We start from the raw sequence: 24,124 nt of genomic DNA, 5'->3' as shown, positions 1-24,124 counted from the left end.
TAAGGCTTTAGCAAAGGTATGTCGAGGACATATTGGTGATTGGTCTAAGCTGCTACCTTTTGTTTTATGGGCTAATCGCACTACGCATAGTTCGGTTACAGGTTATATGCCACTTGAATTGAAGCATGGACAAAAACTGCTTGCTTTACATATTCGCCAACTTGAGAGGCATCAACCTGGCCTATATCTCACACGAGCATGGGAGGAGATGGGATCTACGGTGGGATGATTGAGGACCGTAGATCCCGGGCTTCCATGGACAATGTAAACTCGATCACTCGAGTTTACTTCGCCCCTCCCCCCCCTGCCCCCCCAGGATTGAACCCACAACCTAGGGTTTGAGGGCCATGTGGCCTATCCACCATGCCTGCGCACGTCACTGTGGAATGTACACGTTTCCATGGAGTTTTGACGTGCAAAAGTATCGGATCGAGCAAAAGTAAACTCGGGTATAATCCTGGGGGACAGGGGGGGGAGGGGCGAAGTAAACTCGGGTACCCGAGTTTACATTTTTGCCGAGTTTACATTGTCCACGGAAGCCCGGGATCTACGGTCCTCAATCATCCCACCGTAGATCCCATCCCCTCCCATGCCCGTGTGAAATATAGGCCAGGGGGGTACCCCTGCTAGTAACATAACTGCACGATTTTAAAAAAATCGTTAAAAAGTGGGGATCAAAAAGATTCTGTGGTTGTTTCGAAAGGAATTTCGAGGGCCGGCGAATCAATGCAGCGTCATTGGCTTTCTTCCCGCGCGCTGAAACCCCCGGGTGCAGGTATCATCTTCATCACGCAGTAGTTTAAGAAGGAAAAACTTCGATAGTTTCAAGCCCACGTGACGCCGTTACCCTTCACCTGCGAACGCAGAACTCAATCAACACGTACACCCATCGCCCATCTTTCGTCAGATAAGCCTCGCTAAGTCTGCAGTGCGCCAATGAAGCTTGACATGGTTTCCCGTCACAACCCACTTCAGAAATTATCTTGCGGCATTATTGATCAATCAACTCGACGCGAAGAGATTGCAGAGACATAAGCAGTTCGTGCTTTGAATACGTGCTCTCATTTTCAAGGGCCTATATATCCCCATTGAGATTGACTGTGTAGGAAATCCATCAATATCATCCATAACACCTATGAAGCAAACTGCCTTGAAGGAAGATTAGCCGAGCTTCTTTCTCCTTGCCAGTTTCTTGGTTTTACCATGGAGTCCCTGCGTTTTCCAACTTCAGTGAGTATGGATAATGTTGAAAGACATTGTTGCTCATCCACAGGGGCCATAGTTCCTCCTAGGGGCATTGAAAGATGGAAATCTGTTTGCACCTTGAAGAAGACGGGGCTGCATTTTAGTCATAAAAGCACTTTCCAATGTCCGAAGCACAAAGCTTCCAAATTAGTAATGGAAGCACACAACCAACCTCTATTTGGTGGAACCATGCTTGATGATGTGCCTCACCTCACTGATTGGCTTCCCGACTTGAAGGTAATCATCTCTGACACTTGCCTCTAATTCACGTGCTTCTTTTAACCCACACATGCGATGTATGACTTCTTTGGCATTATCAGTATGTCTAATGTTGAGCATGGGTAATCTCAACATTTTGAACGCAACAGTTTCTATTACGGTCATTGAAAGATGCTACAAATGTTGGTTCTTGATCACCAAAACTTTCCTACGTACCTGCAAGAGCTACAGAATGTTGGTCCTTTATCACCAAAACATTCATGTACCTTCAAGATTTTTGAGAGGTTTGACTCACACTGATAGTTAGTATCATGAGGGTTGGTTACTCATCATGATTAGCATTTATTGCAGGCTTATCCAAGCCCTCTTCAATACAATTCGGCGTATTCAGCAATGAAGTAAGGATCTGGTAGGACTAAATGCATTCCTAAGTTATTGCAAAAGTTCCTCTCTAATTAGCAATGCCATTGGACATCTTGCAGACAGTACTTTGTAGACCCAGGTGAGGTGGTTGCAAGAAATGTAAGTAGAACCCATTTAGCTATATACATTAGATAAATGAAAGATTCATGCTCATTCTGTCTGTTTTTTACATTGTGCCACTTTTTCGAAGACAACCAGTTAGTGGTGATAAATGCAATCTGTTGAAAGGTTTTACTTAAAAAGCGTCCCTCCTTCCACCATCATGTCTTGGTGGAAGTTATATGCATGAATGCGTTTTCTGTCAAAGTTTAATTATTTGTATGTCGACACTGCTTTCCGCAGGTCGTCGAGAAATTTTCTTCAGTTGGTGATGGAATGTATTTTAGGCGTGCTGGTCCCAGCGAGAAGGTTCGTAAAAGTCTCGTGGAAACAATATCATGCTCACTTGATTGTACCATATTTATGCCATTTTGTCTATTTTGCCAAGGTCTTTGTTCTATATTCCTGGTTTTTTGTGCAGGTCTACTTCAAACCTGAGGAGGTCCATGCTTGCATTGTCACTTGTGGAGGTTTGTGTCCAGGCCTGAACACTGTCATTCGAGAAATAGTCTGTGGTCTTTGGAATCAGTTTGGAGTCGAGAACATCATTGGCATGGAAGTAAGTATTTGCACACACAGATTCTCATTTTACTCAAAATGGAATGATGCATTTAACCTCTGTGCATGAAGATAGTCAGTAGAGGGGATGCAATTTTGCAACATTGAAGTACATAGGGCAAAATGGAGACGACGATGACAGAAAAATGGGTCATTGTAGAAGTGTAGAATTGGGAAGAAAACGATTTACAATGCTAAGAACACATAAGCACTTAGCAATGCTTAAACTTGTAGCATAGTACTTTGTGACCGGCTCCAATCCTGCTATGTATTGTAAAATTCTGGCCTTTTCAGATTCTCTCTCTCTCTCTCTCTCTCTCTCACACACACACACACACACACACACACACACACAGCTCTCAAGCTTCAATGGAGAGCTTCACTGCGTAGCGGACGTTCAACTTAGGGGGGGTAGTGCACTGCCAACCTGGCAAGACGGGGAGGGGTTGCTCTCATATAGCCAGCTAGAAGAGGGGGCGCTAGCATGAAAAGAAAGAGAGAGAGAGAGAGAGAGAGAGAGAGAGAGAGAGAGAGAGAGAGAGAGAGAGAGAGAGAGAGAGAGAGAGAGAGAGAGAGAGAGAGAGAAATGAAATGATATATTAACGTCTTCAAAAGGCCAAAATGACCTATGAGACCATCAGATACAAAGTGGTGAATCTAATACAATGTCTGAAGTACAAGTACAAAAAGTACTGAAAGTAAAAATGAAAACTGAAATGAAGTGTGAAATGTGAAATGTGAAAATGTAGAATAGGCCCTCAATGACAATCTGGGTGTCGTGCTAGAATGCCTCTGATCCTCTGCTGGAGTCTCCGTCGATGTAGTGTGCTCCTGTGTCTCGGTCGTGGTCGTCTCAATCTCCCGAGCTCAATCACCCTGTCAATGAGGGTGCCTCTGGTATGAATGCGGGTACAACCCTGTGCTGGTGGTTGGTCTCTTGGCTCCCTCGATCCAAAGAAATCTGTGATATGTCTCTGCGACTGTCGTACTCCATGTCTCCCCAACAGACTGTCTCTATGTTGGTGTAGCTCAAGTAGATATAAGCCAAGGCATCTTTGGTCCTGATACCTCATGACTCTATCTAGGGGTCCAAAACCCTCCTTGAATAAGCAATGGAAGCGCCCTCGTATCTCATAATACACAGTGCAGTGGCATATGTAGTGTAGCTCTGTCTCTGGCTCTCTGCCGCATAGTTGACATATCCTAGACTCTGGTGGTATCCCTCTGAATCTACCCGTCTCAATCTCTAGTTGGTGTGAGGATGTGCGAATCTGACCAATAGCACATCGCAGACCATGAGATAAATGAGTGTCCATGTAGTTTGGACGAGTCACAAACCCATCCCCTGAAAGTTGGAGAAGGTGCTCTTTGTAGAAAGCCATCTTCGTGCCCAACTCTTGTATCAGCTCTACCCATGTCCTCCTTGTGTCCAACTGTATAAGATCCTGACGAATGAGTCTAGTGATCTCCGTGCCAGTCACAGTGATCTCCGTCCATGTGACTGGCCTGGAGGGTGCATCCAGGGAATATTGAAAGGGAGGCAATCTATCCATGCTGAGACCATGCCTCTGAAACCATGAGGTCATCTGTGCATACCAACATGATGCATCTCCCTGCATCGCTAACTGTCTAGAGGACTCAAGAGCCAGTCTAGTATATCTACCTCTATGTGTATCCCATAGACTGTGCATAAAGGACACTGATCTGGTAAGAGCCTCAATCTCTATAGGAGGGGCGGCTACCTCCGCTCAAATAATCGCATGTGGTACAGAGGCCTTGGCTCTAATCATCCGGGATATCATAAATACCAAGGGTCTCTCCATGTTCCTCCAACTGTCATGATTCACAGATGGTCCCCAAACTTGGACCCCATAAAGCATAGCTGAAGCAACCAAAGTATCAAAGAGCCATAGTTTTGTTCGTGGTTCTTGAAACTGAACCTGTGAACACATCCTCTCTAGCCCTCCTAATGCCGCATAGGCTCTGGATAGTCTAGTCTCTGCTGCTCTCCTCAGGGTAAACCTCGGTCCCGTGAATACCACCCCCAGATATGTATATTCATCTGTGTACTCCACAGTGTCCTGGTCATATACGAGTGTAGGTGCCGATCTCTTGACCCATTGTGGTGTGGTGTTAAACACCATAACCTTGGTTTTACCAAGGTTCACAGAGTCCAGACAGTCCACTATTCTCTGCAAAGTTGTGCAATGCATCCAAATGTCTTTGCATGCCCTTTGGCGACTCTGACATTAACACAATATCATCAGCATATAATAATAAAGGGATCCATGTCCCTGCCAGCTGAGCGCCTCTATCACCCTCTTTGTTTATGTAGTCAGAGACCTCATCTACATACATACCAAAAAGTGTAGGGGACAAAGGACACCCCTGTTTCACTCCAATAGTGGAATGAACAATGTCAGGAATCCCCTCAGGAGTGCGGACCTGGCCAGTCACTGAGCCGTATAAAGCCATGATCCCCCATATGATTTCTGTGGGTACTCCCAACTTCAGTAGCCTGTGCATCAATCTGGCCCTCGGCACTGTGTCAAATGCCTTGCGGAAGTCCACAAAGCAACAATACATTCGTCTCCCATGTGCCCGACCCTCCTCAATAATGGCTCTGAGTGTAAGAATATGGTCCAAAGTGGAGAAACCCCTCCTGAATCCAGCTTGCCCTGCTTCTCGTATGCCCTCATTTTCTGCCCATTTACTCAGTTGCTGTTCAAGAATGGATGCATATAGCCGTGCCAATGTGTGCCCTATCATAATAGTACGGTACTTCCTTGGTACCGTGGGGTCCCCTGCCTTGAAAAGAGGTACAATAGTAGATAATCTCTAGGACTCGGGTAGTCCCTCACACATGACACGGTTAAACAACCGCGCAAGAACCTCTGACAGTAAATCTCTAGCATGTATCAAGTGCTCTGCCACCAAACCATCATGATCATATGCTCTCCTAGTCCTCATCCTGTCAATGGCGTTCTTCACCATCTCAGTGGTAAAGAAGGTACTAGTGGCTGGACATGGCTCTAGAGGGTCTGGTAATGGTGGTTGCCCAGGTACTGTATATAATGATGCTGCATAATGGTGGTTGCCCAGGTACTGTATATAATGATGTTGCATTTTGACCCCAAATCTCGGGAGAGGTAATCACTGGAGGAGGTGAGTGCTCATGGAAGAGACGCCAGGCCTCACCTGAATCTCGGCTCAAAAAGAGCTGATACAAATCACGTTCCATCTGGGCTAAAAAGGCCCGCTTCTTCCATCGCACTAAACGCCGGAGAGAGAGAGAGAGAGAGAGAGAGAGAGAGAGAGAGAGAGAGAGAGAGAGAGAGAGAGAGAGAGAGAGAGAGAGAGAGAGAGAGATTGCATGGGTAAGTGCGCCAAGTGACACACTTAATAATTAAAAAACCATTTAACTTTTGACTTTAAAAGTCCTATGCTAATTATTGAAATGTGTAATCAAGTGCACACCTGCACACATAGATGCAACCAATGAAAATGTTAGCTGCTTCCCAGCGCAATGCCGTACCAGCATTGCTCGGGCATTACCTGTTCGCACTTGTCCAGCCATTTGGTCCAACATAGACAATTTAAAATAATTTAATTGACTTATCCCATTAGGGTTACTGTTGTTCTAAGGACCCTATCTCATTCCTGTGCTTGCACTAGCGCGCGTAATTTTTTGAGCCTGAAATCTTAGGCTACTATCTATCCCTTCATTGAAGGTCCGATTTCCCAATCACTAGGGCTTCAGGGTATTTTTCTGCTAGGGTCTCCCCGAGGTGCTCTGGCCCAAACATGGGCACACCTGAGGCCCCAGAACTGCTAGATCTATTCTGATATGCACACAACTAATTAGATAATTTTTTTTTTCGTAAATACATTAATTATTTACAAAGTCTGACATAGTTACAGAATTCAAAAGCTATCCTTTGATGACCTTTTTAATACTAAAGCTTTGACTTCCTTAAGCTGCCAAATAAAGAGGCCCTTCTAGACCCCATTCTCTTCTTAATGTGTGCTCGGCTACGAGCTTATGGAATGAATCGAACCCTAATTTTTGGTGCAAGTTTCAGGATGGAAAGTCAAGCGACTTTTTGAGCTCAATTGATGTCGAGATTGCTTTTTAAGTTTGAAATCTGTCTGAGAACTTGTTTGGTGATCCTGTTGGTATTTGTTTGAAATGGATGGTATCTGTTTTGAACGTGTTTTGGTGCCGATTTGGAATGTTTGACTCTGGTTTTAATACTGGTTTCATTGATTGGTGATTTTACTCTCGGGTGGAGAAGTGTGAAATACTGTTTTGGTATTGGTTGAATCTCGGAACGACGCAGGCTGATGCGTGGGGAGTGTTTCGTTGTATGCTAGAAAACCTCCGAACGACACAGGCCGATGCTTGGGGAGCGTTTGGTTGTATGCTTGTAAAATAATTATTGTTGTGACTCCCGGCCCGGACCTGGATGGTTATGCAGGAGGAGTATTAAGAAGTCTGAGCAGTGATTACTTTCAACACCTCCAAACGACGCAGGCTGCAATCTGGGGGGCATTTGGTTGTAAAAGGCCTCTATATCTCCCGGCTCGGACCTTTTTAGGTTATGCGGGAGGAGTGATGAGGGAGCGCTTGAATATCTCTCGGCTTGGACCTTGTTAGGTTATGTGGGAGGAGTGTTCATCTGCGACTTTATGTTTCTATGTCTTGTAACATGCATATGTGAGCATTTGTGTTGCATTGTGATGTGCCAACCACTGAATATTCATAATTGGATGAGATTGCCTGGGTATGTAATTTTAGTGCATCAAGACACCCGTGGAAGATTAGTGCGGTTTGGGTGTGATGACTAATTTTACTTCGCCGGAATATCAAGAGCTCTGATCTGGACGAAAGGAGAAGCCAACTCCTTGATCAAAAGAGCCGAGAGGAACTCCTTAACAAAAAAAGCAAAGTGATTGTCCCTCGGAATGTCGCTCGGAATGACCCTGACTTGTTTTGCAGATATGCTGTAATCGCGGACGATTACTTTCTTTCAAGAAGGGGGGATGTCACAAGTTGCTGAGGTGTCAAAGCCTTGAAGAATGGAGCCAACTTACAGATGCCGGCCGAGGGGCCTAAACCCTAAGAAGAATGAGTAACAGAAGAAGAAGTCCTACCAACTTATGCGGACCCCGTCCGATGGGGCCTCAACGACATAAAAGGCATTAAAAGAAAGCAGGATCCGCACAAAGACTTGCGCAGTTGATGACGTGGCAGCTTACGGAAAATCCGAAAATTGCGTTGACATGATGACGTGGCAGACTATACAAATTTCCACGTTTTGCGTTGGAAGTTGTACGGATTTTCGTGATTTACACTGGCAGCTTTTGGCATTGCTTTTGGACCAGAAGCTTTCGAGTTTGAAGGCTTTTCATGTAAATTGCTTTTTATAGGCCAAGGGCCTTTAAATATGTGCTAAGGGCTCATTCTCTGGCATGCTTCCTAGAGAAGGTGCAGAATTTGGAGTACCGGCTTGTACAGTGTTGATGCAATATAAAGAAATAGCGAAAGGGGCGCCAAGGTTTGGGGCCAATACTCTCTAGGGTGGAATTCCGCCACTCCGTGTCGCGTGTCGTCTCTCTCTCTCTCTCTCTCTCTCTCTCAGTTCAATTGTTATTGAAGTGCTAAAAGTTTGTTCAATCTGTTCTTTTCTGTTGGCACGTGGTGCCCGTCTTGTGACAACTTTACACAGAGCACTGTGAAGAAAAGAGAACATAGTTGCGTCCAACGACTAGAATGTCACTGCACACACGAGACCGACACCTTGTAGGCCCCAAAAGTTGGCGCCCCTTTCAGTATTTCTTTATTCAATTAACAGTTGACGATCCGTACACTTAGACCAAACTCTCACAAAGCTGTTCAAACCTGGCGAGGGCTGAAAATGCAGGTTTCTGACCTGATTTTGGCAGCACAACGGCGCAAAAACCCCTGTAGGTCAAAAACACCTGTCTAGGACGGATTTCCTCGCAATTTGGGAGCTTTCTGATGAGCTGTAATAGAATTTCAGCGTGTTGTAGCTCTCTGTTTTTCTGCTGTCGGTGGCCCAAAATCCCGTACACGCATCCGGAGGCTCTCACGGAGCTCCCCTTGTGTTCCCTTGCAGTTTAGGAGCGAAACCCTAAACCTGCAGAAAAACACAGCAGGCTGTAATTCTCTGTTTCGGATCGTTTTTAGCGGAGCGAACACACCTCCGTGAGTTCCAAGGGCTCCCGCACGCAATGGGATAGTTCCCCTGTGAATTGGACGAGTTTTCACACGAGAAAACTCTTCAAACTAGCAATCTTCCACGATGGAACTGTGCGTACTTGTGGGGGATTAGCAGTTAGCTAATCCGGTTCCTGTTCAGAAGGCTCTTGCCTTGGCAAACGCGCATAAACCCCCAGAACTGTACATATTCATTTGAGTAGCCCAACTAGTGGGGCATTACCATATGTGCCAAAGGGGAGAGAGAGATGCATGAGAGCAAATCATCGTGCTACATGAGACAGAGGAGAAGGCAAGCTTTCCATTAAAGCTGTCAACCTGCACCCACTACTCACACACAGTGTAGGTCACTTAATAAACCAAAAATCAGCCCCAACCTCAAAATGGGCGTCCCCTCTTGTTGAGGTGTCCTGCAGATGGCTCTCCTTCTGCCAAGTGTCCAGTTTGTCCCTTTGAGTTAATTCCCTACTTTCCACTCACTTATAAAGTTGTGACTTTCTGAGTGGCCCAGACTTCATTTGGCGCCCACAAGCTTCCATACTCATCAGAATTCAGTGCTAATTGGCCCGACTAGTCCCAGACTGACCCCTAGACTCCGATGTGTTCGGCAGTAGCCGTTTCACACTGGCCATGCAATGTCCACTTGCACCTTTTTAAGAGTTCCGAGAAAAACCGTAAAAATAAAATAAAGAAAAATATGTAATATATATTTAGAGAAGGCAACAAAAAAAATACACTTGGTGGTGACACACCCCACCCTTGAAATACTGCAAGCGACCTCGCTTGCATGCCAATAATACATGCGGATATCTCTTGATATCACATATATTCTATGATGGGAATCCAAGATATACATGCTTCCGGAAATGTAGCGTTGGACGATTAAACAATCCCAGTAACGTGGCTACCACACATATATCAAGCATAGAAGTCTTGTAGTGTACTCTCAACGACAAACTTCTCTAGCTAAATTCTGTATGGGAAGAGTAGATACAATTGCTTAACTACTCTCTTGAGCATCATGAACCATGCTCTTGCCTTGCTCCAAAAAGGCTACATCAAGTTTCTGTGGGTTCCATCTGAAAGGCTTCAAGATACAATTGTAGTAGCTAAGGTGAATTAACCAATTCAGACTCTTCCATCCATTTGGCAGCATCCAACGATTGACAGTTCTTGAACTTCACCAAATAGCGTCTTGCAACCTTTCCTCTAACCTTTCTTTCTTTATGTGCCAATATCTCTTCAGGAACAAGAATCTCATCCAATTCTTCCACTTCGGGTTGTTCCTCATCAAGCATATTCTCTAGCACATGACCAACAAAAGGTCTTAGAAGGTTGACATGAAAAGCCTTCTGGTAGCTTTAACCTGTAAACTACATCACTGATCTTTTTTGAAATCTAAAAAGGACCATAATATCGCATACCGAGCTTAGGAAACAAACGTTCCTTGCCTTTCCTTTTCCTTAACCTTGCCTTTTTAAAGTGCAAAGTCACCCAATCACCAAGTAAAAATACAAGTTGGCGATGGTGACGATCAACAACTTTCTTTTGCTTAGCCCGAGTCTTCTCAAGAGCAAGCTTTATCTTCCTGTATATTTCATCCATATCTTGCACATACTTGTCTGCCTCAAATATCTTGTCCTTAGTCTGCCAAATGGGCGGGACTCTGTTCCCTCCTTCCACTATCTCAAATGGTGCTTTACCTGTTGACGTATGCACAGTGTTATTGTAAGCATATTCAACCAAGGGGAGATGGTGTTTCCAAGTTGCCTTGTGCTCTGACACATAACATTTGAGCAGACCCAGGACAATAGAATTTGCCTCTTCTGATTGTCCATTAGTTTGCGGATGAAACGAAGAAGAGTGTCACAAGACGAGCGAGCACCATGTGCCAATAGAAAAGAGCAGACTGAACAAACTTTTAGCACTTTAATAACAACTGAACTGAAAGAGAGAGAGGACACGCGACACGGAGTGGCGGAATTCCACCCCTGAGAGTATTGGCCCCAAACCTTGGCGCCCCTTTCGGTATTTCTTTATGTTGCATCAACACAGTACAAGCCGGTACTCAAGATTCTGCACCTTCTCCAGGAAGCATGCCAGAGACTGAGCCCTAACCTCATATTTAAAGGCCCTTGGTGTGAAAAGTAGTTTACATGAAAAGCCTTCAAACTCAAAAGCTTCTAGTCCAAAAAGCAATGCCAAAAAGCTGCCAGCGTAATTTACGGAAATCCGTACAGCCTGCCACGCAGCCTTGGATTCTTCTGTATAGTTCCCTAAAGCATAGATGTTGTCGAATTGCTGTAGGAACTGTAATGCTTTCTTGCAATCTTTCACCCCGGAAAAAGTGAAAAATTTGACTGTTGTGCCGCCATCTTTGAAATCTTTGGGTTGGTTAGGCGCATATCCCGAGTATGGATAATAAGGGTATCCATATGGGCTCCAACCATTGTAGCTTGGCGGTGGTGGAGACGGGGCAATGGCGGCGGCAAAGCCGGTTGCACTGGATCAGGGTCAGATGGCTACACCATATTCCTGAAAATTCCCCCGATCGAAACAGACGGCTGAGAAGGTTGCCGGTTGGAAGCTCTTGTACTTTCTGATGCCGGAGGAAGAGGTACCACCTGGGGCATCAGAGGGGGTAACATGTAGTTCAAAAATTGTTGAAAACTTTGCAGCATCGGAAGATTCTGCTGAGGATGCCGCGAAAGAATGTCGTGAAGCTCGTTGAGCAGAAACTGTAGATATTCTGTTGAATCCATGAATTCCAAGTCTTGGGTTCTTTATGGCTTATGCCCTGTAAGACACAATGATGAAGACGGGAGCTCGCCCGATGCGCGATGAAGTAAGGGTGGGAGTGGCTATTAAGTCTGGGCTCAGAGGTACCTCAAATAAAATTTTAATAGCTTTGTTTGCTCTTTTGTAGGACCGTTATGCTTTCAGAAAAGCACACGCCTGATGCTATGATACCACTGTCACAAGATGGGCACCACGTGCCAATAGAAAAGAACAAACTGAACAGACTTTTAGCACTTTTATAACAACTGAACTGAAAGAGAGAGGACACGCGACACGGAGCGGCGGAATTTCACCCCAGAGAGTATTGGCCCCAAACCTTGGCGTCCCTTTCGGTATTTGTTTATATTCCATCAACACAGTACAAGCCGGTACTCCAAACTTTGCATCTTCTCCAGGAAGCATGCCAAAGAATGAGCCCTAACCTCATATTCAAAGGCCCTTGGCCTGAAAAGCAATTTACATGAAAAGCCTTCAAACTCAAAAGCTTTTGGTCCAAAAAAGCAATGCTAAAAAGCTGCCAGCGTAATTTACGGAAATCTGTACAGCTTGCCACGTCATCAACCAGCACAAAACGCGGAAATCCGTACAGCTTGCCATGTCATCAACCAGTGTAACTTTTGGAAATCTGCCACGTTATCAGCAACTACGCAATTTCTTGTGTGTGTGTGTGGGTCTTGCTTTATTTCCTTTATGTCACTTGAGGCCCCATCGGACGGGGTCCCCATAAGTTGGTAGGACTTCTTCTGTTACTTGTTCTTCTTAGGGTTTAGGCCCCTTGGCTAGCATCTGTAAGTTGGCTCCATTCTTTAGGCTTTGACACGTTAGCAGTTTGTGACAAAGAGAATTTTAGCGTAGTTCCCATATTGAAAAGACTCGTCATACGTGGATCCCTGTCACTGACAATTGACTGAGGCGTCCCGTGATATTTAAAGATATTGCTCATGAATATCTTGACCATGTGTTCTGGCTTTATCTTCTTCCTAACAGGAATGCATGAAATGCCATTCCCTGTTTCGGATACTCACGTCTGAAACACGGAACGGGGATCCGGAACGAAAAATTAGGATGGAAATGGGGAACGGGGACCTGAAAATGGCCATTCCGTGTAACTATGGCACACGTACACGCGTGCGTGCACACACACAATAACACATTCTCTCTCTCTCTCTCTCTCTCTCTCTCTCTCTCGTATCTACATAGATGGTATATATAGACGGTTATGCACAAAGGATCCGGGCTGGGGAGACCTCTAGAGGAGCTCACTTATATATTGGTAGAGACACTGCAGGATGCAGTAGTAAGGGCATACCCACGTACTAAGCCCGGGCAGCGACGATGTTCTGGGAGCATACCTGTCAGGTGCAGCAGAAGAGAATAAGGATTTTGCTCGGATCTAGTACTCCGCAAACAAACACAAGGGACAATTTACTTCACTTGAAAGAACTGAACTGAATTGAAAGAAAGAGAGGTTACAAGAAAGAGACGGCACAGGGATGTCGGGTCCCAACCCTCAAGGGTCCCCTTGCTCTGTTGCCAGAGCAAGTACTTTCTTTATTCTTGCACAATGCTGCTACAATGACTAAATGTTGAGATGCTGATGCTACTGATGCTGGGTACTGAGATACATAAAGCGGTACTGAGGTACCGAAGGGGACTATGTCGAAGACGATGATGTCGACGACGGGTACTGCAGGTTCTATGTCGAAGACGGGGAGGTCGACGACGAGGTCTAAGGGTCTTTGTCGATGACGATGAAGTCAACGACGGTTCTGTGTCGAAGACGGTGATGTCGACGACGGTTTTGTGTCGAAGACAGTGATGTTGACGACGGGGTCTATGTCGAAGACGATGATGTCGACCACGGGTACTGCTGGTCTATGTCGACCGATGATGATGACGACGGTGACTGTGACAATGACGATGATGGTGTCGTCAAGTCCGGGACTGCGATGACGATGACGAAGGTGTCGTCGTCAAGATAGGGATCTGCGATGACGATGACAATGACGAAGTGTCGTCGTCAAGATAGGGACTGCGATGACAATGACGATGTCGATGACGACGATGGTGTCGACGATGGCATCGTCAAGTCTGAAAACTGAAAACGTTGGGCTGTCTGCTGAAAACTGAAAACGCCAGGCTGATCTGGGCCTTCTTCTTCTTGAGAAAACGACAGGGCTCTTGTTGAGGTGCTGCCTGACTGCTGGGTGCCTGCCTCCTTGTGTCCCTGCTTCTTCTGCCTCTATTGAGTGTCCAATTGGTTTCTTTTATAGATCTTTAGCAATTTGCCCTACCTGCTTTTCCAACAAACTTACAAAAAGAATTCCAAAAGTCACTTTTAATAAAATGACTTATAAGAGGTGGTTCGCGCTGTAAAATGCCTGCATTATGAAATGACTGTTCTTGTGCAAGAGAGGGTATGCAAGTGTGACTGGCCTGGACATGCACGTCCTGCTAGAGGCTCACAAGGTGCCAGGCTCAGTCCTAAGCTAAGACTCATGCTAGACTATGGCAAAAGCGTGTCCACGTGGCGTAAGTGAAGTGCGCACGTGACAATACCCTAGAATAGCTGGTATGATGAGGAGTGCAGGGAGACGAGAGCCTGACTTCAGAGGAGGTACTTCTAGGAGTCATCACTCACAAGCAGTCACGGATTGCTTCTTGGCGTTTGGTGCGACGGAAGAAGAGGGCGTTTCTAGCTCGATTAGAGCAGGATTTATGCCAGCTGTTTTTGAGCCAAGACTCAGGCGAGGCATGGCGACTCTTCCATGAGCATTCTCTCCCACCACCAGTCATCACTTCTATAAAGGTATGGGGTTAGTATGCATCATCCCTCTACACAATCTCAGGGCAGCCACCTCTTTCGGATCTGCCAAAGCCATGCCCATACACATGTGCTTTCTTTACCGCCGAGATGGTAAAGAATGCCATTAACAGGATGAGGACTAGGAGAGCATATGATCACGATGGCCTAGTAGTGGAGTATTTTTGTCACGTGCACATCTAACCCTATGTGTACATGCACAAGCTACTTCATGACATGGGTTCAGTTCAATTAGCTTAGGAAGTGTTTTGGCACTTTTGTGAGTTTGTTCGCAGACCGTGCATGTCCAGACACTTAGAGTAGATGCATATCCTCTAGTTGCACACAACATGATCATCAGATTACAGTCAGAACCCATCAAGAGCATTTTTACAGTGCAGAAAACCTATTTTCCCTATTTTAGCCATTTTTCACTTATTATTATTAAGTGACGTTTGTTGGGCAACTGGGTAGGGCAATTTGACTCAGCAAGTATATAAGAAAACCTAGCGCTAGCACTTTCTGGCAGTAGAGGTAGGAGACCACCGTCAAAGTGCACCATCTCAGCAAGAACAACTTGAAGACCTAGCGTTTTCAAGCTACCAAGACAGCTAGCGTTTTCAGCATTAAAGATCAGCCAGCGTTTTGCATTTGCAGATAAACCTGGCGACATCAAGACCCAGTAGAAGCCATAGCATTTTTGCAACAGATCACATATCAGCCCTAGCGTTAGTAGAAACAACAGAATCAGCCCTAGCGTTTTTGAATCATTAGAACAACATAGTGTTTTGCAGATTCTCCGCGACAGAACCAGCATAAGCATCGGCGTTTTCAGTTTTCAGCACTTAGATTCCGCACCGCAAGTCCCAAACCTCGTAGATCTCACCTTCCAGCAGCAAATCCTCGCCGCACGGTCAGATCCACTGAAGTTTGCAGATTCAGCCCGGAAAACGCAGATTTCAGTATCTGCGTTTTCAGCGTGTCGTCGTCACCGACATAGAGTCAGAATTCAGCAGATAAAGATTTGCAGATTTCAGCCCTTAGCGTTTTCAGATTTCAGCCTGTCTCGTCGTCGTCATCATCGTCGTCGACATCGTCAGCAAGTCCATTGCATTGTAGAGATTTGTGCAATCTATAGTAGACCGCTCTCGCCATAGAGAGTGGGGCCTTCAAAGGAGGGTTGACAACATTCTAGTGTCGTATTCTTCTCTCTCTATCTCTCAGTCTCAGCACCTTCATTCATAGTGTTTATCCACTTTGTTTGTGATCACTTGCACTCTCTCACTAAAGGAACGGAAGGCTCTCTCTTCTGTAAGTAGTTCGGAGCACTCATCTTGAGCATAGTTCAACATTCACTTCTGCTGCACCTTACAATTTTATACATGCCAGAGATCTGCTTGCAGAGCTTCTAGCAATGATGTTCAACCGTGCTATGTGCGAGGGCCTGCCTGACACTTGGAGTTTGTCTACTATCGTATCTATCTTCAAGTTAGGGGATCCTATGGAGCCTAGGAACTACCACACTATCATGATTGGACACACATTGGAACGGTTGTATGCATCCATCCTTGAGCAACAGTTGAGTAGATGGGTAGAGAGAGAGGGTATACGGGCAACAGGACAGGCGGGTTTCAGGAGAGGTTTCTCTACTGTTTATCATATTCTGACACACTCAAAGCCATTACTGAGGTGGGGAGATTACATGGGAGAGGTCTCTATTGTTGCTTTGTGGATTTTTGCAAAGCCTTTGATACAATTTTTAAAGCTAGATTGATTCGCAAACTGCAGGAGATGGGGGTAACCACAGAGTTGATTTAGGGGATCATGGCTCTATACAGGTTAGTAGTGGGACATGTACGCACTCCAAAGGGGGTTTCCGATATGGTTCACTCCACTATTGGGATGAAACAGGATTGCCCGCTATCTCCTATTATCACGATTGTGACTTGTTATGACATTATACACTCTTCTTGATTCATTACAGATGCAGATACGAAGTGTGACTAACCTAGGAGGACTTCTGTTCTCGAATGATCACAACCCTTCGCTCTAAAGTCATGCCTCTTCATCAACAACCACACTCCTTTGATGACTAATCATGCCCCTTCAACCAATGTCGCGGCTCTTCATCGAATGGATGTGTCTATTCGCCTAAAGACATGTCTAATCGCCTGAAGGATGTGTCTCTTCGTGAAGGGTCATACCTTTTCATATGTACCTGTTTGTCTCCTATATAAGGAGCCCTTGTATCACGATTTCAATCAATCAAACATAGAGTCTTCTGAGTCTTATCTTTGAGTCAAGTTCAAGTTTCTTAAGTCTTAATTATGAGTTTAAGTACTTAATTAAGGATTATTTTATTAGAATCCTTACAGTGGTATCAAAGATTTTTTTTTCCCGGGACGCGAAGGATATGAGCCTCTCACCCTCGCCGCTACCCTCTCCCCCCTCTCCCGGAGTTTCATGGAAGCAGAAGAAAGGTGGTACAGCACATATGCGAGCACGAGGTAACTTGATTTTCTTACTTCAATTCAATAAAATAAGAGACAAAAGAACTATGTGTGTGTGTGCGGCGTACCCGAAAAGCCCACACCCCTTCGTCTGACTACACCCCTTCGTGCTTGTGCTCATGGCCCTCGCATGGTGGTACCTCTTGACGTTCACATACTCGCCGCTTCCCGTGCCCCTTCATGAAACGTTGGCTGCCCATTTGTGCTGCTGAAGCTTTTTCGATTGCTACCTCTTCGCACGCTGGCTGCCCTTTCATTAGCTGAATGCTTTGCTGGTATCTTTCGGCCCAAACTAGCAGCAAGACCTCAGCGAAGCATTCAGCTAATGAAAGGGCAGCCAGCGTGCGAAGACCCCAGACGACACACCTCTTGTCGACGAGGTCAAAGATATAGAGGATTCCGATCTTGGAGCGGAGTTCATGGAGGAGTTTGACGCCGCGTTAGTAGCAGATTCCTCTCATTACGGCCTACATACCTCTCCAGCTTCTCCAAGATATTCCCTCTGAGCTATCACAATGTTAGAAGAAGGCAGCACTCTTGTTCCACCCGAAGATCCGACAACCGAACTCAGAGAACAGATGTCAGTCCTCCAGCAGGCCCTTTCCACCGGTCTTGCATCAATGACATCTCGTTTGGATGTCCTATAGGCATTCTTTTCTTCAAGGACCGAGCCGGCTACACATTCGGTTTCCTCTGCATCAGCAGAGTCAGTTCCCGAGCCGTCGAAATTAGAGGTAGATAATCCAGAATTAAAATATCTTTTTAAAATAATAAACACAGCACAAAAAAGAAAATTGGTGCAAAGTTACACAAGCCATACAACGGTCACCGCGATAAGTGCATGCTAGACCATTGGCTTTTCAAGATGGATGTTTATTTCACGAATCACAGATCTCATTGAAAGTAAAAAGGTTGCTTTGGCGAGTTCCCTTCTAAAGGATACTGCATTCCTTTGGTGGCACCGACGGGTTAAAGATGGCAAGATAACCTCTATATAAGAAAAATTCCGGCGCGTCTTTTGCAAGACTTTTGAGCCTGCAAACGTGAATTTTCACGCCCGGTCTTCTCTCCACCGCCTAAGCCAAACTGACTCCTTGGCCACGTATATGTCGGAGTTTCAAAAACTGACTCTTGAGGTAGAGACTCTCATCCCCTCCGACAAACTACATAGTTTTGTTGACGGGCTTGAGCATTCCCTGCGAGATGATGTTTACAAATTTGACCTTGCCACACTGGATGCTGCAATCACTTATGTCGAGCATCTTGGCAATAATCGGCACCCATACAGAAATTCCCTTTGTGGCGACCGGTCTTCCACTTATGCCAGCTCTTGAGAGCGTAATCACAGAGGACGAGGTGGCCAAAACCAACGTTCTTTCTCGGGATCTCAATCTTTGAGAAAATATTCTGTTGAACAAAACTCCTTCCGACCACAATCTTCTGGACAAGGAGTCGCTTCCCAAGCCTCATCTTCTGGAAGTACTCAGAATCACCGACAAAATCATCCCAATCACACATGGAATGGTCATCGTGACTTTCGGTAGGATACTTCTTGTGGGCAGCAAGCCTCTTCATCGGCTCCTTCAACCTCCCACTCCAACCGTCTTGGATTATGCACAATCTGCAATGGACCGCACAGGTGGTATGAGTGCTGCAAGAAGCCAAACCCTTCCAATCCTCACCAGAATCCCACATGGAGACCACAATTTCAGAACTTGCCCATAGCCAACCTCCTGTTCCGAATAAAGGCAAGCAAGCAACACGTTGTGTTAAAGTTTCTAAGCTGGTGAGTGCCTTGATGCTAAATGCTCGAAATAATGTTGCTGTCCTAGTGGACCTTTCAAGTCAGGTCCTTAGTCTTCTTGGCTTTGTTGGCAAGTATCCAATCAATATTCTTGTGGATAGTGGATGTTCCACCAATTTTGTCAGCATATTCTTGGTTAATAAACTTTGCCTTCAAACACAACCTAGTGTGCGGCTTATCAAGTAGAACTTGCTGATGGTTCCTCTCTCGAGTGCAACAAAAGGATCGAAAAGCTGGGTTTTCAGATTCAAGATTACTAGGATCAACTTGGTTTTTCAATTATGCCCTTGTCACATTACGACTCGATCCTTGGCCAATCTTGGTTATTTCAGCATGATCCTATCATCAGTTTCAGAGATCACTCTATTCGGCTCTTTCACAATCAGCATGAAGTGGAGCTTCGTGGTCTCTTCAATACCAAACCCATTACATTGGTCTCTGCTTTCCAAGTCAAACGTTTGGTTCAAAAACGTGATTGTGCTACTGCCTTAATCATGTTGCGAGATGCCGAACCAAGTGCAAAAGAGTTGTGTGAAGAACAATCTAAGACGTGTGAAGAGAAATCTAAATCCTAGTCAACCCTTGCTTATTTGCAACTGTAACAGACTTGGACACTCCAACAAGTCAAGAATCAATCGCGACAGCACCAAATAACCACTTCAAAACAATTCACAGATCACAATAAATTTGCACTGGCCCGGCGGAGTTCCATGCTTAGAGATATTGGCCCCAAAGACTGGCGCCCCTTTCAGTATTTCTTTTTATATTAATCAATCATCAAAGTACAAGAGAGCGGTTAGGGTTTCACTCTCAGACTCTGCGTCCAGATGCTCTGAGAAGTGAGGCCCTCACCACTAATTTAAAGGTTACAAGGGATGCCCAAAAGCAGAGCCCCAAAAGCTTGAAAGCAAAAGCAATAGTCCTCTCTCTCTCTTTAGAGAGTCTTTTCTTTTTTTATATAAAAAAAAGCAAAATTCGCGTCGCTCATTATTTCATTTAAAAAAAATAAATTATTTTATAATAGCCTCCGCGATTTTCGGAAATTAGGGTTTCTGGCAGAAATTAGGGTTTGCAGGAATTTTAGGGTTTCTGGCAGAAATTAGGGTTTTTGTTATCCGCCACGTCATCACTTTGTGACATACCCCCCTCTTGAAAGCATTGTAATCGACCGCGATTACGCCTGCAAAACCGACAAAAGCCATAAACCGTCTTAGCAGACATTGACTGTTAGTACCTACGTACTAGGAACACACATCTAGCACATGTACGAAATCGACAGTCACATCACACGACATCACAGAACATCACCAGACATCACAGGACATCACATGACATTCAACATTCATTCGGATCTTAGACCATGATTTATCGGCAATGTAGCTAGCAATCACATCTAGGTCCAATCGGGACCTCATTGATGTTCGATTGACTAACCCCTATTGCAACCATGTCTATTCGAGATCAATCAGACCAAAATGCTGCAGTCATTTCGTCTATCAGTTCCTGCACTCACAAGAAGTCAAGAACAAATCAGTATCATAATCAGGAATTCCATTTCATAAAGTCATCCAGTAGAATACTGTCAGCTCTCAGTATCCCTGAAGCTCAAAGAGACATCAGTGACTTTAGTATCAAAATCGAGGCATCTGTTGACAAAGGAGCGGAGTAACTCCCCTCTTGTGCATCCCATTGCACCAGATCTTCGGCCAAGCTGAGTTTCTGGGTTCCGTTTGGAGTAGACTATGCTAAACCAAAACATCGAGGTAAAGTTTCACAATCCGAGGAGTATCTGCTAGGTCCTCCACCTCCATCCACTTCGCATCAAATGGAGGAAAGTTCTTGAACTAAACCAAGAACCGCCTTTGGACTTTACCTTTCTTCCTATCATTATGTGCCAAAATCTGTTCAGGAACAACGATCTCCTCGTTTTCTTCCACCGCGGGTTGCTCATCAGGCTCCCCATTATCAGGCACATCACCCTTAACAGGGTTCAAGAGACTCACATGCAATGCATTATGAATCCTCCAAGTATCTGGCAGTTCCAATCGGAAGGAGACATCATTTATCTTGTCAGTGATCTGGAAAGGTCCGTAGTATCACATACTAAGCTTTGGAAGAAGCCTCTCCTTTCCCTTTTTCTTTCGCAGGCGTGCCTTCTCAAAAGTAAGAGCACCCAATCATCCTCCTTCAATTTCAAGTCGCGACGATGGCGATCTGTTGCCTTTTTCTGTCGTTCTTGAGACTCCTGTAAAGTCTCGCGAACCTTGGCAAAAGCCGTATCCAAATCTCGCGAATATTCATCCGCTTCCAATATCTAATCTTTCGTGCTTAGGAAGGATGGAACCTTCGTAGCACTTTCAACAATCTCACATGGCGTCTTCCCCGTCGAAGAGTGTATCGTGTTATTGTAGACAAATTCCACCAAAGGTAAGTTCTTTTCCCATTGAGTCTTCTGATCCGAGATACAAGACTTCAATAAATCTAAAATCACTGAATTGGCAATCTCAAATTGCTCGTCGGTCTGCAAGTGGAACGATGACGAGAACTGCAACTACGTGCCAATGTTCTCCCAAATTGCCTTCCAAAACAAACTCATAAATCAGGGGTTTCTATCGGAGACAATCGTCTCAGGCGTGCCATGTAATCTGAAAAGTTGGGCCACAAACAGTCTCGCTAAGTGATCCGGCTTGACTGTTTTCTTCACTGGAATGAAATGAGCCTGTTTACCAAACCTGTCAACAACAGTCCAGATACCATCGTGACCACTCTGTGTTCTCGGGAGATCAAAAAAATGAAATCCGTTTCAATATTTTCATAGAGGCGGGTGGGTATGGGTAAAGGCTGTAACAATCCTTGTGCCTTATGCTTGTCAAACTTTGACCTTCTGGCATACCAAGCAACTGTGCACAAACTCTTCCACATCCTTCTTGAGTCTCCGCCAAAAGAAATATCTCTCTACCCCTTTCATGGTGGTAGCAATGCCGCGGTGACCCGTAAAAGGTGGACAATGGCATTCAGTCATAACCTTATCCCTCAACGGCTGTGTAACGCACAACATAGTCTTTTTCATCAAGTAGCCTTCTCGAAGGGAGTATCCCGCTACTGTCTCCCCATCCCGTATCCGTGTGAAAATATTTGCAAAATCTGTATCTGTGGCATATTGATCGACCATATCTTCGAAGCTCCTATGATGTATCGCGGAAATAGCCAGAACCAACGGTTTCCGAGACAAAGCATCTGCCACCACATTCTTCTGTCCCTGCACATGGACAATCTGGAAGTGGAACTGTGACAAGATGTTTGCCCACCGCATCTGTTTTTCCGAAAGCTGCTTCTGTGACAAGAAGTAGCGCAAACTCTAATGGTCTGTAAAGACAGGAAAATCCGCTCCGAGTAGGTATTGCCGCCATTGAGTAAGAGCATGGATAACTGCCAAAAGCTCTTTCTCATAGATCTGTGCTGTCATCTCCGGCCTAGAGAACAAACGGCTCTCGTAAGCTATGACATGGCCTTCTTGCATCAAGACCGCACCCAGACTACGACCACAAGCATCACAATATACTTCAAATGACTTCTGCAAGTCCGACAAAGTCAAAATAGGTCCCGTAGTCAATTTCTCTTTCAATGTCCGAAAGGCAGTCGTGTTCTGCCTCATTCTTGGAGAAAACAATGATGTCGTCAAAGAAAGTGCCAACAAATAGCCTGTACTCTCGAAAAATCCTGTCCATCATCCGGTTAAATGTCGCAGGAGCATTGGTTAAGCCAAAAGGCATCACCAAAAACTCAAATAACCCAAAAGTCGTCCGAAAAGCTGTCTTGTAGACATCATCTTGGCGCTATCCTGATCTGATGATATCCACTCTTCAAGTCAATCTTGCTAAAGCACGAGGATCCTTGTAACCTGTCAAGTATATCATCGATCCTAGGAATCGGAAATCTGTTCTTGATGGTGATTTTGTTGAGAGCGCTATAATCGATGCACATTCTCCAAGATCCGTCTTTTTTCAAAACCAACAACACTGGAGAGCAATACGGTGAAGTACTAGGTTGGACAAGACCCTTTTCCAAGAGGTCTTTCATTGGGTTCATAATCTTTTCATTCTGTACTCGGCTCACAAGGTAAGGTGGCCGATTCGGTGGCGTGCTTCCAGGTATCAGATCGATGGTTTGATCTTCAGCCCCTCTGAAAAGCAATCGGCATGAGTGTGGAGAAAAAATCTTGGCGTTCTTTTGATCAGGTCAAAACATATTCAACCTTTATCCAACGTTCAGTTCTCTCCCAAAAGAATGAGTAAGACACTGAAGTTCATCAAGTACAATCTCTAAGCCCTTCATTTATCAAAGTCGCTTTCTCGGCCCGGTAGTCAACCACGGCGTAGTTCTTGTGGTACCAAGGGATCCTGAGTAGAACGTCACTCGCGTGCCTTGAACACCCGTGTCATTGCAAACGAAGTTTGCCAATGCTCGGTGTAATGGCAACATCCCATCCGGGTGCCAGTCGAACTACCTCCGCCTATGGCGTCAGTCTGTTGGGCGTAATTCCAAATCGAGCCGCCAATTCCAAGTGAAAAGAAGTTGGCCTTGGCTCCTTCAAAAGAGCTTCTTGATCCTTCACTTTGCCCCAAAAGCGGCAAAGTTAGTACTTTCATTCATTAGATTCGGTGCAGGTCCCACGCCATGTGGTACCAGTTCTGCTTTTCTATCTGCCTTTTCTGCCACATTCCTCAGCTGCTCTCGAACTCTTAGGCCTGTCGTCATCTTTATCATTCTGTTCTTTCTGTGCCTTATTAGGGCACTTCGCGGAGATATGTCCCTGTTCCCCGCATCCAAAGCACTTACCCTCTCTGATGAAGCGAGCTCTCTCCTCAGGAGTAAGCTTGGGTCGTGCATCCTTTTTTTCTCTGGGTTGCGCTTTTTCTTTCTACTTTCATTCCCAGAAGTCTGTTCGGCTCGTTGTGTCATGGCCTCATCTGTGGGGTAGGTCAGACTGCCAGAGTGAATGGCAAAGCCCCGCTTCGCATGACTTATCAACTCCTAAATAGAAGCTCACTTCTATTCCAAGCAGTGATCTCGGATCTCTGTAGGTAGACCCAAGGTGAACCGTTCAATCTTTTCTCTGAACAAGATCTTCTTGAATGAAGAGGCGGGTAGAAAAGAGCTCCAGAATCTTTCACAATAAGCATCGATTGTATCTTTCTTGGTCATCCGAAGATGGTTCCAAGCAGCTCGTATATCTCGCTCAAACTCTTGAGTCAACCAAGAAGAAATAAAAAGCCTCTTAAATTTCAGCCATTGAACTGGCGCAGTCTTGTTTAAAAGAAGCGTGGACCACCAAGTACGAGCATTCCCCTTAAAGTAAGAGGCAGCTCTCCGAATCTTGGAGTGCTCTGAATAGCGTCCTCCTGCGAAAGCGATGTCAAACT

At 45.2% G+C, this 24,124-nt stretch overlaps 1 protein-coding gene across 8 annotated transcripts in view; it reads left to right on the top strand.

Annotated features, from left to right (window-relative positions):
* Positions 1–700: 700 nt before the first annotated feature.
* The window catches only part of LOC147430645 (ATP-dependent 6-phosphofructokinase 6-like), a 75,904-nt gene continuing 52,480 nt past the window's right edge, over positions 701–24,124 (top strand). For 6 of the 8 annotated variants that reach the window (XM_086493240.1, XM_086493241.1, XM_086493239.1 and 3 more), the window contains exons 1-5: positions 709–1,482; positions 1,816–1,862; positions 1,947–1,986; positions 2,230–2,295; positions 2,408–2,545. In XM_086493240.1, the coding sequence (XP_086349366.1) occupies positions 1,204–1,482; positions 1,816–1,862; positions 1,947–1,986; positions 2,230–2,295; positions 2,408–2,545 (570 nt within the window). In that variant the 5' untranslated portion in view covers positions 709–1,203. Of the gene's footprint in view, positions 1,483–1,815; positions 1,863–1,946; positions 1,987–2,229; positions 2,296–2,407; positions 2,546–24,124 lie in introns of all 8 variants that reach the window. The other 2 variants (XM_086493235.1, XM_086493238.1) reach the window with 2 other exon arrangements.

Source organism: Adiantum capillus-veneris, chromosome 21 (assembly GCF_014529385.1).
Source record: "Adiantum capillus-veneris isolate H3 chromosome 21, ASM1452938v2, whole genome shotgun sequence".
In the NCBI taxonomy this organism is placed as follows: domain Eukaryota; kingdom Viridiplantae; phylum Streptophyta; class Polypodiopsida; order Polypodiales; family Pteridaceae; genus Adiantum; species Adiantum capillus-veneris.
Note: the sequence above shows the minus strand (reverse complement) of the source record. Positions and strands in the feature narration are given on the sequence as shown.